The 15,898-nt window shown below is 34.4% G+C and overlaps 1 protein-coding gene across 2 annotated transcripts in view; it reads right to left on the minus strand.

The window, feature by feature from the left end:
* Nucleotides 1-3,055: 3,055 nt before the first annotated feature.
* Nucleotides 3,056-15,898, minus strand: part of LOC123541462 (phosphatidylinositol 4-kinase beta-like) — a 57,273-nt gene continuing 44,430 nt past the window's right edge. Inside the window, exons 10-15 of one of the 2 annotated variants that reach the window (XM_053526760.1) lie at nt 15,233-15,394; nt 13,255-13,437; nt 12,220-12,485; nt 11,532-11,667; nt 10,751-10,871; nt 3,056-10,302 (exon numbers count right to left, since the gene is read on the minus strand). In XM_053526760.1, the coding sequence (XP_053382735.1) occupies nt 10,118-10,302; nt 10,751-10,871; nt 11,532-11,667; nt 12,220-12,485; nt 13,255-13,437; nt 15,233-15,394 (1,053 nt within the window). In that variant the 3' untranslated portion in view covers nt 3,056-10,117. Of the gene's footprint in view, nt 10,303-10,750; nt 10,872-11,531; nt 11,668-12,219; nt 12,486-13,254; nt 13,438-15,232; nt 15,422-15,898 lie in introns of both variants that reach the window. The other variant, XM_053526759.1, reaches the window with a different exon arrangement.

Genomic DNA, 15,898 nt, shown 5'->3' on the forward strand with positions numbered 1-15,898 from the left:
AAAACAAACCCCATTGCGACCCTCTAATTATGCGCAACGAATTCACACATCGAATCATAATAGATTGACCGGGTCAATGTCTTGTTGTCGTATTTACTCTACTGAAAGTGGTAACAGATTTTAATTTGTTGTTGGATTTAACAATTTATGTTAAATAACTAGCGTAAATACTTACCTGATATTTTTTGGCAGTATAAAACAGACATTGCGCAACCAAAATTTTACAAGATGATCATTTTATATTATATAGATGTGCCCTAGAAGGAACTTTTGCTATGCTTTAACTTGTAATAATAATAATTTTAAAAATGTTATTATAATAGTTACAATAATAAGAAGAAAAGAAGAAGAAGAAGAAAAATAACAACAACACACAGAACAGCAATAAGTACCGTCATAATGACGTAAGATCATTAAAAAGATTGTTTTGTTTTATCAGGCTCGGTACAGACAGGACGTACGACGTGAACAAACCGAACAAAAAACAAAACACAACAATGATAATGATAGCATACATTAAGCGCGCATATTCAATGTTTTGTTCATGCATGCACTTCACAAATTGCCATGTGTATAATATATGTCCTCTAACTGCTATATATTATACAACAATTGAACAATTTTAATTATTCTAAAAATACCATATAGGGAAAGTTTACTAATCATCATTTACTTGTGTTTTTGTGGTTTGTTTTACGAAGAAACGTGAGTCTTATCAGTGGGATCCAGGATTTTAAGGGGCATGTCCTTGTCGGAAATAACGTTGACGAGTCCATATGAAATGGTGCAATCTTAACGTGTAGTGCATTCATAATGTATCACAAAAAGCAAATGGACAAGTCAGTGGTGTCGTTCGGTCTTGCCACTTCAGCAATAACTAGAAGGTTTCAATGTTAGGCTATTAAAATGTAACTTTGTCGGGGTAAGGTGGGGTGCCGGTTGCGCTAAAACGGGTATATATTAAAAATGTCCTCTTACCGTCGTACATGTACTTTCAAGGCGAACAAAATATATGAAGGAACGGGAAGTGCTGTAAAGAGTTTACCAGAAGAAAGTCAAAAGATATACTAATTCATATAAGGGGTTATTAATTTGAAAAGATTGAGAATCCTATTACTCTAAAACGCATATTTATTTTGGATCGCCTTGTACAGAATATGTAACAACTGAAGTTAATAATGTCATACATTCTAAACCTTGAAACACAAAGTGATAAGCACAAAATGACGAAGCTATTATACTAAGGAGGCTGATTCTGCCATTTCGTGACATGCGCACACGATACCTGCTTATATGAACCAAATCATTCCGCAATGTATACCGGGTAGAATATCTGAGGGTCAAAATCCAGTACGGTTTATAATGCAATGATCGCGTGGCTATTATAGTAACTTGCATGTACTTCTATCTGCTCTTTAAATACCGATATATCTTGTTAATCTGACAATTATAAATAAAAGTTTAAAATTACATATCAACAGGCTTGGTTATCTTTGAAAAAACGGTGTCAAGTGTTACGTGTTTGTACTAGATGACAGTGAACAAGTCAGTCTATAGTAAAATGGTATTTATCATCTAAAATCTTTAAAAAAAGATATTTGCTGATTGCAAAATACATTGGTGTGGTTTTGACATTACAAATGTTTACATGTCATTCATTAACGACTTTAGTTAGATATGAAAATAACGTTTTAAAGCTACTCGCCCACATTTTGGGTGACATTTTTCAACATGTTCATTTCCGACAAGTTTGTCATAGAATGTATATATGACACTGAAAAATGATAAAGTGGGTGAAAAATAAAATTTAGATATTTGTAAAAATGCAAGCATGTAAATTTTCTGCATTATTTCAAGTGTTGCAAGTTTACTACCTTATGTACAATATTTTTGGTTGTCTAGATCTATATGAATATCTTAAACCAAAGACAAGAAATATCGGTAAAACCAATGGACGATCCCTGAAATGTGCATATCAAAAGAACAAAAGTGGAATTTACTGACTGGGCACACATAGTTTACTGATGTTGAATGATCAAAGGGCAATATCTTATTGAAAATTCATTCCAGACAGTGGTTGGTGAGTAATACTTCTACTATAGTTTTCTGATGTTGAATAATCAAGGGGCAATAAATTAAATGAAAAATCATCTAACCGAAATACGAAGGTAATATGCACATCTCTTGATAGTAAAGCTTCCTATGAAGAATGGCTAAATTCCACCCAGTAGTTGCGGAAAAATACTCTGGACAAGAATTGAACTAAAATATATTACTGTTGAATGATAAAAGGTCAATAACTCGGTATGAAATCATCCGACCGAAACACAAAGACAATATGCTTATCTCCTCTTGATAATAAACCTTCCTATGAAGTATGGCTCAATTCCAACCAGTGGTTGCTGAGAAAATTGTATTAATTGTATTATAGTATACTATTGTTGAATAATCAAAGGGCAATAACTGGGTGAAAAATCATCCGACCGGAACACAAGGATAATATGCTCATATCCTCTTGATAAAAAACCTTCCTATGAAGTATGGCTAAATTCTAACCAGTGGTTGCTGAGAAATACTACAGATAGTATACTATTGTTGAATAATCAAAGGGCAATAACTGGGTGAAAAATCATCCAACTGGAACACGAAGATATATGGTATCTCCTCTTTAGAGTGAAGTTTCCTATAAAGTTTCACTATGTTCCAACCGATAAGTTTGGTTGACCTAGACTTGGAACTCAATATTCCTACAAAGTTCGGTTGACCTAACCTTGGCGTTGAAGCTTTCTACAAAGTTTGGTTGACCTAACCTTGATGTTGAAGCTTTCTACAAAATTTGGTTGACCTAAGCTTGGTACTCAATCTTCCTACAAAGTTTGGTTAACTAATCTGTACTGTAGACGTGTAGTCTAAACAAACGTGATGAGCAGACAGACATAAGGAATACTATTTCTATCTCCCTACATATGGGGTGACATAAATACAGCTGGATATAAGAACAGGTTGGCACCATGCTGAGAATTGCTATATCACTGAAAAACACAACTACAAAATGTTCTCATTTCATGACAATTTATTACACACACATGCTACATTTAAACAATGATAAAAAGTTGCATTGATAACTGATTGAATCATATATAATATATTAATAAATATGATTTGAACCGCGCCATGAGAAAACCAACATAATGCATTTGCAACCAGCATGGATCCAGACTAGCCTGCGCATTCGCGCAGTCTGGTCAGGATCCATGCTGTTCGCTAACGGTTTCTCTAATTGCAATAGGCTCTGAAAGTGAACAGCATGGATCCTGACCAGACTGCGTGGATGCACAGGCTGGTCTGGATCCATGCTGGTCGCAAATGCATTATGTTGGTTTTCTCATGGCGCGGCTTATTTATAATTTCTGTACTGAACTGATAATGCTTATAGCATGGAACACTCAACACAAGTGTCTGCCCTGTCTTCATATAGACAGAAAAAATATGCTATACAATGTATTTAAATAAATGATCCATCTTTTACAATGGTTGTCTAGCTGAGAACTGTCCAAGCATAAAACTTTAGATGTACTTTAAACGTTTAGCAAAAATGACTCTGTCCTGCCTCTACTGTAAAACAATGTGTTACAAATATAACGTAATCTGAATATAAATTTTTGTAATTTTAAAGCATTAATAATTTCTATTGCCTTTAATTATAATCAGGCTGCCACATGCTATGAACATAAAATATATTAATTTCTTGTTAATTCTATAATTCTAATTCCTCATATTTGATAAAAAAAAACTGAATACTGATTAACACAGTAGAAAGCATTATTGAATCTTACCTCCCTTTATGGCTCTAAAAGTGTAAATTCATGTGAAATATTGCAAGTAGTGCTTTTTGAACCATGAAATTGTGCAGAATATCAATTTGGTTAGTCATTTTATCTGTTTTTAACGTAAAATAAAAAGCCTTATGGAAATTCAAAGGTTGGTTGACGTGGTAATTATAATTTTTTTCAACTCAAGTCAAAACTGGAAGTTATCGAAAATGGCCAGAATAAAACGTAGTAAAATGAATTTTACACAGGTACCCTACAAGAAGCAAAAGAATAAATTATATTAAAAGTTCAAAATTCTATCATTACACACAGGCGAAAGATTTGTAAAACATGATAATTTCTAATGCCTGAACAGTCCGTTTTGAAAAGAAATATATAAGCCGTGCCATGAGAAAACCAACATAGTGGGTGTGCAACCAGCATGGATCCAGACCAGCCTGCGCATCCGCGCAGCCTGGTTAGGATCCATGCTGTTCGCTAACAGTTTCTCCAATTCCAATAGGCTTTAAAAGCGAACAGCATGGAGTCTGACCAGACTGCGCGGATGCGCAGGCTGGTCTGGATCCATGCTGGTCGCAAAGCCACTATGTTGGTTTTCCCATGGCGCGGCTCATATAAGGAAATTCTGGCAGAGAAAAGCCTAAAATCAGGACCAATACTGAAAATTCCCAGGCCTGTACACATGCAGATATGTGGCTCTCTCTGCCTCAATGTTTGACGAAGCCAGTGATAAAGTCAAAAGTCAAAGAAAAAAGTATCAGCCAGGAACTTTGTGAATGACTCAGAACATGAAAAGTTTGGGTCTCAGCTGCGAGTTAACATAAAAGTATCAATTTTATTGTGTAACTGTTAACTGGCAAAAGACATCTTTAAAATTAATATTTCATCACACTTTCTCATTTATTTTTGTCAAACACTGACATAAAGCAATGTTTCGGAATTTGAAAAAAAAATGACATAAAATCCAGAGACTTGTCCCTTTAAGTTTATGAACAAAATATAAGCTGAAATAATTTCACAACACTTAACATTTAACTGACATTTGTTGATGTGGTATCATGAAATAAACTGGTAGATTTCCACTGGTTAGAAGGCAGATAAAGAGCTGGAGTATAACTGGACAATGTATTGGAACAAACAATCTCCTTACCAAACCTAACCTCTTACAAAGTTGTAATTTGACCAACGGAACAAATATCTTCCAACAATGTTGTAATCTAACCAACTGAGTGAGGTGAAAATAGAGCATTAACCAGATGATATGAGAACATTACATGTGTTGCATTTAACCACATTTTACAATAATTTCCCCTAAGTTGTTGCTCCATTTAGGACCAAGTCATGTCACTAAAGAAAGAAGGGAAAATTAAATGAACTTTTATCTTTCTGCTGATAAAGTATTTTACAAAATCATTGAGGAAAAAAACATGATGCATGTCAGTGAAATATACAAATGGTCCCAGAAATGCTACATGACAAGTGGTTTACTATGAAATATCTAAATTTTAGCTAATTAAATTTTAGACACAGAAATTGTCAAAAGCCTTTTTAGCTATATTTAATACAAAAGGAATATCACATTTAGTTTATAGTTATTTGTGTAAATGTATTAACTTCTAAAAAGCATGGCGTTTCTTCCAAATTTGATGTGTTTTCAGCTGTTTTTACCAGTGCGAGTAAATCTTGTCTTACATTCCTGGGTGTAGGATGAATATTACCGAATAAATTCATATGCTACTCTACAAGTCTTTCAGTTTTTATTATATTTCTTCTATTATTTGAAGAATCCAGTATGTAAAATAATCTTTCACTAGGTGAAGGTGTTAACAGGAATATCTTGCTCTCGAGTGATTGTTTCGTTGGTAACACGACCAAGGCTCATTACTGAATACAGTTATTTTCAATCTTGAAGTCAATATGAACTTGACCTACTGACCCACAAAACAATAGGGGCCATCTGCTGACCAGAAGCAAATATGCTATGAAGTTTGACCATTGTGAAACCAAGCACTCTCTAGCTTTAGATTAGAATCCAAACGATATACCGTCAGACAGACAGACACACAGACACTGAGCAAATCAATATACCACCTCTTCTTAATAAGGGGGCATAAAAATAGAAATACATTGGTCACGGAACAAAAGGCATATAAAACATAATAAATCTCCAGTTATTATATACAGCACCTTCGAATTGTTTTCTCAAATGAAATGAACAAAAATTAATTTAAATTTCAACAACAGAACATCTGTAGTTAAAAATATGCATGGGGCTAAGTGACATACATAATGAAAGACACATCGTCACCTCTACGCATGTAGCGAAAGCTGTCTGCAATGATTCCAAATTTCAATTCAAACTTGCTGCATTTTATTTGTTGAGAGTGTCCATGTTTTTTGTCTGAATAATGTATTGTACGGTATAATTATGACACGCCAACATTGTTCAATATACAAGAAATATCAAATACCCGTACATTCACGAAACAAGATAGGAGCCATGCCACTGGAAAAACAACATAGTAGGTTTGTGACCAGCATGGATCCAGACCAGCCTGCGCATCCGCGCAGTCTGGTCAGGATCCATGCTGTTCGCTATTGGAATTGGAGAAACTGTTAGCGAACAGCATGGATCCTGACCAGACTACGCGAATGCGCAGGCTGGTCTGCATCCATGCTGGTCGCAAACCCACTATGTTGGTTTTCTCATGGCGAGGCTCAAAGATTTTTATGTTGCTGTATTATTTCAAAACTCAGCATCCACCATTAACAGGAAATTATTCAAAATTTTGACAATTTTATATAAATTTATTCAGCGTGAAATTCTAATAATGCCAAATTGTAAGTTTATTACATTTCTCTGACTACCTGATGTGTATTTTCTTTTGGACATTACTACCTAATAACAATTAGTTTAAATTCACAGTGAAATAATGATAAAAAGTATGTCACTTTTAAACCATTATAGACAAAATTCTGCATTAACATGCTGACATATCATGTCACTAGTCTAATAGCCAGATAAAAATACTGTGTGTATGGAAGTGAAAACAAGACTGCTATTCTCTTACAAAAAAGGAAATAATTCATATATCTATAATTAAATCTATCTTTATAGTAATTTCTGTTGGTCTAAAAACAGTCACATGATCAATGATAAAACGTGATATGGACATGTGAGCAGAGTCAAAAACACATATTGCCTCTCATCAGTGGCTTCAAAACATTCTGATGTCATAACTTTACAGCATCATGCATAATTTAAAACTATACACTGAAATATACCATTAGTCAGTCTATCAATCTTTGCATAAAATGAGCCGTGCCATGAGAAAACCAACATAGTGGGTTTGCGACCAGCATGAATCCAGACCAGCCTGCGCATCCGCGCAGTCTGGTCAGGCTCCATGCTGTTGGCTTTTAAAGCCTATTGGAATTGGAGAAACTGTTAGCGAACAGCATGGATCCTGACCAGACTGCGCGGATGCGCAGGCTGGTCTGGATCCTTGCTGGTCGCATACCCACTATGTTGGTTTTCTCATGGCGCGGCTCAAACGTGTAGCTTTGATAACTCTTTTCAAAAATTGGATTTATTAACAAAACAATTGTTGTATTTTAGGCTCGGCCAATATGAATTTATTAAACTGGGGAAAGTGATATCATTCTCGCGCTGTGCTTTCTCTCAGTATCAGTTTTCCAAGACCTGTATATTCTCATACCATCCACATCAGAAGGCAATAATTAAGATAGTATATACTCTTGTCTCAGTCTGTTCATTTTATGAGTTATAGAAATGTATGAGCATGATACAAGTCCTTTAAAACTTGTCGAGATAATTCAAATTCTTATCTCCAAATACAGAAACAAAACATGAGGTGATCTGCTTTCAGAAAATCTTATACTCTTTACTCAAACTTGCATAAAAGGACTAGAATAAATTCTCAAACTAATCGAAGAGGGCGAAGCTGTCTCTGAAATGATCAATTTTCAACCAGTGTCATTAATCATATTACATGGATTTTTACTTTGCCACCAGTCTTATATTGATACATCTACAGGCCAGAGAAAGTTGTAGCAAAAAAATGTAGAAAAGAAACACATGATCTGGCTACTTTAAACAGTGTATCTTTAACAAACTTGTAAATGCTTTAGTTCTAATTATGAAACCCTGCAGTTTTGTTCAGTTGTAAGTTAATATATCAAAATTTTCGGCCATATCACCACTTTCCAGTCTTTCATAGTGGAGGAAGACCTATGTGCCCCTTTAGACATTATTTCAGACATAGTGGGCAACCAAGTTGAACCAATGACCCTTCAGTAAACCAGCTGGATGACTTCTTAACATGAGATATATTCTACACCTAAAGGCAGTATTTCAAACTGAAAGTGGTGAGAGACAAGTAATTCAAAGTCAGGAAACTGAATGACTAGACAATGGAGGCCCCTTTAAAAGTGGAACACACTGTATCGTCTAAAAATAAAAAGCGCAGTAACACTGTGAGCCATTTTCTACTGACTGAGTTAAGTCATTTTACTGTTTTTTTACATCAAAAGAGAACAAAATAATGCAAGAACCTGTAAACTGCAGAATCAGAAATTTTCGTAAGGAACTCATTTTTACTATATTCTCTAACAGTCCCTATTGGCTAAAATTAACACTTGCAAAAGAGATATATTACCGTTATAATTAGCTCTATCTATCTAAAAATCTGAGCATATATTTTAAATATTCTACTATCATAATACAGTGAGCTTTTAGTCACGCAATGTATTAAAGATTTTACAGTGTTTATAAATAATGACACAAGCCAAGCTTGTAATACATTTCTCTACAGCATTATACAGGTAAAAAATATACCTTATCTATTACAATTTCATATATAATTGGTGAGAAAATGAATTCATGAAATTTTTACAAAATATATTACTTCATTATCAGATCACAGTGTACCTTATTTTTTTTTTAATGCATTAAAAAACTGGCCACTCGTAAACAGAAATCACAGATAAAGTTTATTTATCGCTTAGCATTATTTAAGGCTGTATCCTGCAAACTTAATAATAGTGACATACATAACAAGAGCACCACGCTCATCTGATTTTTTTTGTATAATAGAAATATTGTTCTCCCCATGATTTTCTAAGTCTAAAAAGGGCCATCATTCTTGCAAAAAGCAGGATAGAGTTATGTTGCTTGCTGTACAGGGTCAGCTTATGATGGTGAACAAGTGTTACAAGTTTCAAAGCAATAGCTTTGATAGTTTAAGAGAAAAAGTTGACCTAAACATAAAACTTAACCAAGAAATCTGATATTTTCTAAGTTCAAAAGGGGCCATAAATCTTGCAAAAAGCAGGATGGAGTTATGTTTCTTGCTGTACAGGGTCAGCTTTTGATGGTTAACAAGAGTTGCAAGTTTTAAAGCAATAGCTTTGATAGTTTAGGATAAAAGCTGACCTAAACATGAAAACTTAACCAAGAAAACTGATTTTCTAAGTCCAAAAGGGGCAATAATTCTTGCAAAAAGCAAGATGGAGTTATGTTTCTTGATGTACAGGGTCTGCTTATGATGGTGAACAATTATTCCAAGTTTCAAAGCAATAGCTTTGATAGTTTAGGAGAAAAGCTGACCTAAACATAAAACTTAACCAAGAAATCTGATATTTTGTAAGTACAAAAGGGGCCATAAATCTTGCAAAAAGCAAGATGGAGTTATGTTTCTTGCTATACAGGGTCAGCTTATGATGGTGAACAAGTATTCCAAATTTCAAAGCAATAGCTTTGATAGTTTAGGAGAAAAGCTGACCTAAACATAAAACCTAACCAGGCAACGCCGACGCCGACAACCGCTCAAGTGATGACAATAACTCATCATTTTTTTTCAAAAAATCAGATGAGCTAAAAATGGACATCAAATGAAATCTTTGATGTATGAATCCTTTAATACAATTACATAATTACACATTAAACAAAATTTTCATGACTGACTATCAGTTTCGACTATTTCTAAATCATTTTAGAATTCTGCCATTAACTAATTGCATTGATAATTTTTTCACAAATCGCAAAAATCGTCAAACTGTTTCTTGTAGCAAAGAAATACTGCTGGCCTACAGCTGTTTTTCATGCTCATCACTTTTTCCTGTGCCAATAACAACAACGTGCATAAATTAACGTCAACCACTGATACTTGAAGTGGAGAAATACTGCTATTTGCGGCTGTTTTCTTTCAATATCTTTCTACTTTCTATTGTTCCAAACAATTGTTCTAATAAAAGAACATTCATCACAAAATGCCATTCGTGAAATACTGAAAACCATCGTAAAGTTTTGTGGTGAGAGAATTTAAACTCGACTCGACCATGTTATCAACCAGCAGCTGTAACTGTTCCTCTGTGGACGTCAGATGAAATCTGTCTTTCAATGCCCTTATTGTGCTAATGCCCTTGCTAAAACACTGCAACTGGGAACCTAGGCAAATGATTAAAATAATACCAGTGTTAAGAAGTGTTTAAAATTCTTTAAATTGAATGATTTAAAAAGAGTTTTTTTTGAAAGATGCAATTTTAAGGGTATATCTGCAAATGACGTCAGCTCATGCACGCAATTTCATGAAGAGGATCACCTTTGATATAAATTACTGAACCAATTTTGTCAAAAGAAAATTTATAAATATTATTAAATATAAAGATGTTACCATGTAACTTCACTGATATCATTTTTTTTATAAGAGACTTAAAACTACCAATGGAACAGTAATGGACTATAATATTTAATACACAAAATCAATGAAAGTAAAATAAAATTAATAAAGACTTGAAACATATCAAGTGCAGATTAATACCAGGAACATAAAATACATAAATACCAGAAGATTTACCTCCCTTTACTTGAATGAGTGGCAAAATAATGTTATTACCTGTCTGCATGATCTCAACAAGAGGGATAATCTTGTCCATATGCTTTCTTGAAACAATAAGTCCTTGCAAGATAAGGATCTTGAAGTATTCAAACATGTCACTCCCTTCTCCTCCCATCACCTAGAAAATATAAATCATTAATGATTCCTTCAATAAATAAAATGTCTGTTCACAGTTTGTGATATATGAACAATCTGTATTTATACTAATTAATTTTAGCTTGATTGTGATGAAAGCTTTGAGCTGATTGGAACCAATCTCAAGTCTGCTTCCTGGAAAAATTAGTACTGGTGTTAGAAGGCGTGGTCATTACCCCAGTGGGGCTTGAGTCACGACCCCCAGGCAGAATTCAAAGTCTGAAAATGAGTTCTGTGACACTTTATTTCTGATGTCATGTGATGAAATCCTTTACTGAAATGATTCAAAATTACCTCACTATTTACTGGCAATCCATTCAGTCAGTGCATATTAAAACATTGCCAGAAAACGCATAAATTTTAAACAAAGGGGTCATTTTCGAAAACAAAATGACAATTAAATATCTTATTTGCAAAAACTCCTGCCCAAGGTCTGAAGGACTGAGGACTGCCAACAGGCAAGTCGTTCAAAGTGTCTTATCACATGACATCAAAAATGAATTTTAAACTTTATCTGAACAGCCCAGTAAACTTATGTTGAAAATAGGCTCTTGCACAGCACAAACTATGTACATGTGAAATTTATATTAGCAGTTAGGTTACAGTAATCTTCAAAATCAAGTTGCTGTAAAACTAGCCTTACCTCTGCAAATTCATGTGTAAGTTTGAAGGCTGAATTTTCAAATCCAAGATTTTTCCCAGGTGATGTGGAGAGAATAAATCCAAAGTCTATATGTATAATATGGCCTTCAGAATCTAACAGAATGTTGCCATTGTGCCTGTAAAATAACCAACAAGTTTAACATGAGGTAAAGTTTTTGCCTTTTTTATCAAAAACAAACACATCTGAAAGCTGCAATGACAGGCAGCAGAATTCTATTCTAGTAAATTTGACTTGGTTCTGCATGATGCCAAAGGACCAGAAAATATAACAACACAGAGTCCAAGTATGGGAAGAATTTTTTAAAGCCACCACACGGTACTCAAAGCCTAGTAAGTGACAAATGAACTCACAATGCAGAATACCCTTGTCTGTGATGCTGATTATGGAGGTACAGACACGTCTCTTGTGGATAATACACTTGCACATTTAGATTAATATCGGAGTTCGATTTCATCTGATCACTTAAAACATTTACTATTTACAGCCAAGGCATGTTTCGGATCGTATGAATTTACAAATAATCAGTGTGATTACTATAATGCTTCCATTCTGAAGCAATAAAACTACACCTTTCCAGATATCGACTTCACAGGAAAAGGTGTTAGGCAAATATGAGGAACATTGTTCATAGAACCATATACATCCTCTAAACAGATGTTTCACTAACCTGTCTTTGACCTGCATGAGATAACAGACGAGGCAATATCCCGCACAACTCTGTACAAAGTTTTTCTGAGCGGTGAGAAACTCTTCACTATTCTGTGGTCCAAACTCGTGCTCAAAATACTGCAGTAGAGTCATTTTACTGTGCTTCTTGATCTGATGTAAGGAGACGGCGTTCAATACTGGCTCTATCATACCACTGTTGTTCGATGTGACCACGATGTTGTATGGTCGGATCCATAATGGAACATGCTCTAATTCCCAAAATGTCTGAAAATGAGAAAACAAACGTACAGATTAAGAACATGGAAATCAGTGAGAATCTGTGACGGCAATGTCTAACAGTAACACAAAATTCAAATGTCATATATTTTTTGGACAGAGATATTAATAATAGCTGCAATCAAGCCATTAATTCTGCTTCTGTACATGCAACTGACCTCATTTCTACTTCAACTCATTTCTACTTCAGCAGAAATATCAAACTACTGACAGTAGCTTTTAATTAATAATGAAGTTTTACCAATCTTCAGTGAACAAACTACAAGCATGAAACTTGAATGTGACTGTATCTCAATTATCATTTATGCGACAATCTCAAAAGAAATCCTCTTCAAATATAGACAAAATTTCCCTGAAAAATATACCCACTGCTCCATTTGACCAAGGGCAGGGACCCCCCACCCCCCTCCTTCCAACCCCTCACACACCAATTCATTTTTTCCTACAAGTATATCGTAAAAATGTAGTTATTTTTCAATTTACAGTTAAACGACCTCCGAATGAAGAACAGGACTATAACACCTGCTTATAAAGCCTCTTCCTGTTTAACCATAAACAGTCTGAATGTACCTGTGTTGCGGGACCATCTTTCAATAAAGACTTTTCTAGTGGTTTTTACTGTATATTGGTATATATTTAGATTCACAAAATCAAAGGTGAATTGAGCAGCCTGGGTGATTTTGTCTAGGGAGATTTTGTCCTATATTCATCCCAAGACTGCAGTTGTTAGAAAAAAGTGGTAGCATTTATACAGTACCTGCAATTGTTTTAAGACTTGATAGACCATCAATTCTTGTCTCAGATCATCCCCACACTTCACTATCACTGACATAAGTCTCCAGTTATGAAGGTGACCATACGGTGATGACTCTCTTATTCGCTGAACTTTGTCCTCCCAGGGTTCCTTGAGGGCTGCCGCTGAGGGATCTTCGGGATCTCTCTGAAATTGAGAATCTTAATGTAACATTCATGGACTTCTCATCTAAACTTTTATAATCACATTGTATATTCTGCTTAAACATGGTTATTTCATTGGCTGAGGGTTGTGTTAGTTTGGCTCCAGGAAAACAAATGTCTTCAAAAAGCTGATACTGACTGCCACAATGTAATAAAGAGATATAACTGCATGGGTATAGAACAATTGTTCTCTCACAGTGAGTTCAGTTTGTAGTTTTGTTGACTTGTACTTCCTTGGTGAATATATTCAACTAAACTTCACATTGCGCTCAACACAAATCTACAATTGTATATTGAGTGTAGAGAAATTACTATGCTAATTAAACTCTATGACTTCTTCCCGGTCTGTTTGTTTAGTGAAGTTGGGTTTTAAGTCACCCTGACAAAATTTAGGTTAAATTGCATCTTTTTCAGCTTTAATTTTGGTGGAAAGACACCAACTGCCCCCTCTAGAAATAATTTCCTGGATTTCTTTTAATTAAATGTAACTTTCTAGGCAGTGAAACAATTTCTCTGAATAATTTTTTGTAGACTTGTAGAAAACAAAACTTTCTAGATCATAGACAATATTAAATATATATCTTGAAATAGGAGATATTACATGAGTGTCTTCTCATACTGAATTTATTAAACAGCTGAATAAAATAATAAAATGTGAGGCTCTGCTGAGCAGTTATCAATTTTATCCAACAAGTTTAATAAATTTGATGTGGAAAGACACAAAATTTTAATGTATTATTCTTTTTATCACATGTAAGCTTTTCCGGTTGAAACATCAAAATTCTTCTTTCTATACCTATTACAGACCAAGTGTTTGACCAACATCTCCTCTTAATAAACGACGTCAACGTCAAAGCTTTATTACACTAGTGTATTATCAAATACATGTAATGGCTTTATTTCACTCCCACACCGTCAAACATGTGATAGAATAATTTAGTGTGTAAACTTTTTTCTGTTCTTCAATTATTGAAAATGATACATGACCCTTATGAACTATTGAAAATACTGCAGAATTTCATTAATACAATAAGAAAATGTTTTTATCTTTACAATATATATATACACATATACTTTTCACTACAGCTGTGAATTTATATTTTGTTAATTAATAAAATGAGCCGTGCCATGAGAAAACCAACATAGTGGCTTTGTGACCAGCATGGATCCAGACTAGCCTGTGCATCCGTGCAGTCTGGTCAGGATCCATGCTGTTTGCTAACGGTTTCTCTAATTGCAATAAGCTTTGAAAGCGAACAGCATGGATCCTGACCAGACTGCGCGGATGCGCAAGCTGGTCTGGATCCATGCTGGTCGCAAACGCACTTTGCTGGTTTTCTCATGGTGCTGCTCAAATAATAACTTTATGCTAATCATTTAGTATAGTGCTCATTGATTATAGGTTTAAACATTTTAATTGGTTTTTCACATTTGTCTCCCTTAGATCAACTGCTACGAATTTGAAATGTTTTGAATCAACACTATATCTGCATACTACCAATATAAGCAATACAGTAAAAGTAGTTATATAGTATACTGTGAAATCATAAGTATTTTTGGAGGTGCTAATTTTTGTGGATTCTAAGGTTGTGTCAATCCACAAAATTAAATCCCAATGAACATGTAAAATCCGTACATTCAAAGCTACAACGGACAACGTCAAATCTTCATGAAATTGCCATTTTAGAAAAGACTACAAAATTTTGAGCACATAGAAATAAATTACTTCGCAGTATGTAGCAAAGACCTTCGCCTGGTAGTCAAAAGTGTAACCTTACCTCAAATTTCCCCTTTGGAGCAGAAATATTTTCTGACAGTCGTCTTCGTATGTCTCCGGCTGCAATATATACTGGATCCTTGCTGTCTCCACTTGTAGAACTCTCGATAGAGAACTGGGAGATAGAGTCACATGACTTGATACTCTTCATTGACAGGTGCAACTGAAGATCCAAAATAACATGATACACCTTTGCCAACAAAAAAACAACAATGATTAAAATTCTGGAAGAAGTAAAAATTAGATCTTATTTTGCATATCAAAACTCAGTATCTAAAACTTACTTGTCTCAAAATCCTGCCTATGTTAAGTAAACGTAATATAATTTCCAAATTCTCTCAGAATGTGATTTGGCTCTCATTAACAGAAAATCTATATAACACTACTCCCTTTGTGTTGATAAAAATTTCAGTCTTGTCAATCAAATAACTTTGAAGATTTGTAAAACTGTGCCCAGAAACAACTAGCCAGGTGCTGTATTTTTTAAAAGAGGTTTCCTAACTCACGTTTTTTAACCTTAGACCCAGAATCCTGTCTTACTGATTTCCATTATACAATTAAAATATTGATGAAATATGGCATTAAACAACTGAAATATTGATGAAATATGACATTTAACATGTAAAATATTGTTGAAATACTGCATTCAACAACTGAATTATTGTTG

This window comes from Mercenaria mercenaria, chromosome 16 (assembly GCF_021730395.1).
Source record: "Mercenaria mercenaria strain notata chromosome 16, MADL_Memer_1, whole genome shotgun sequence".
Classification (NCBI taxonomy): Eukaryota; Metazoa; Mollusca; class Bivalvia; order Venerida; family Veneridae; genus Mercenaria; species Mercenaria mercenaria.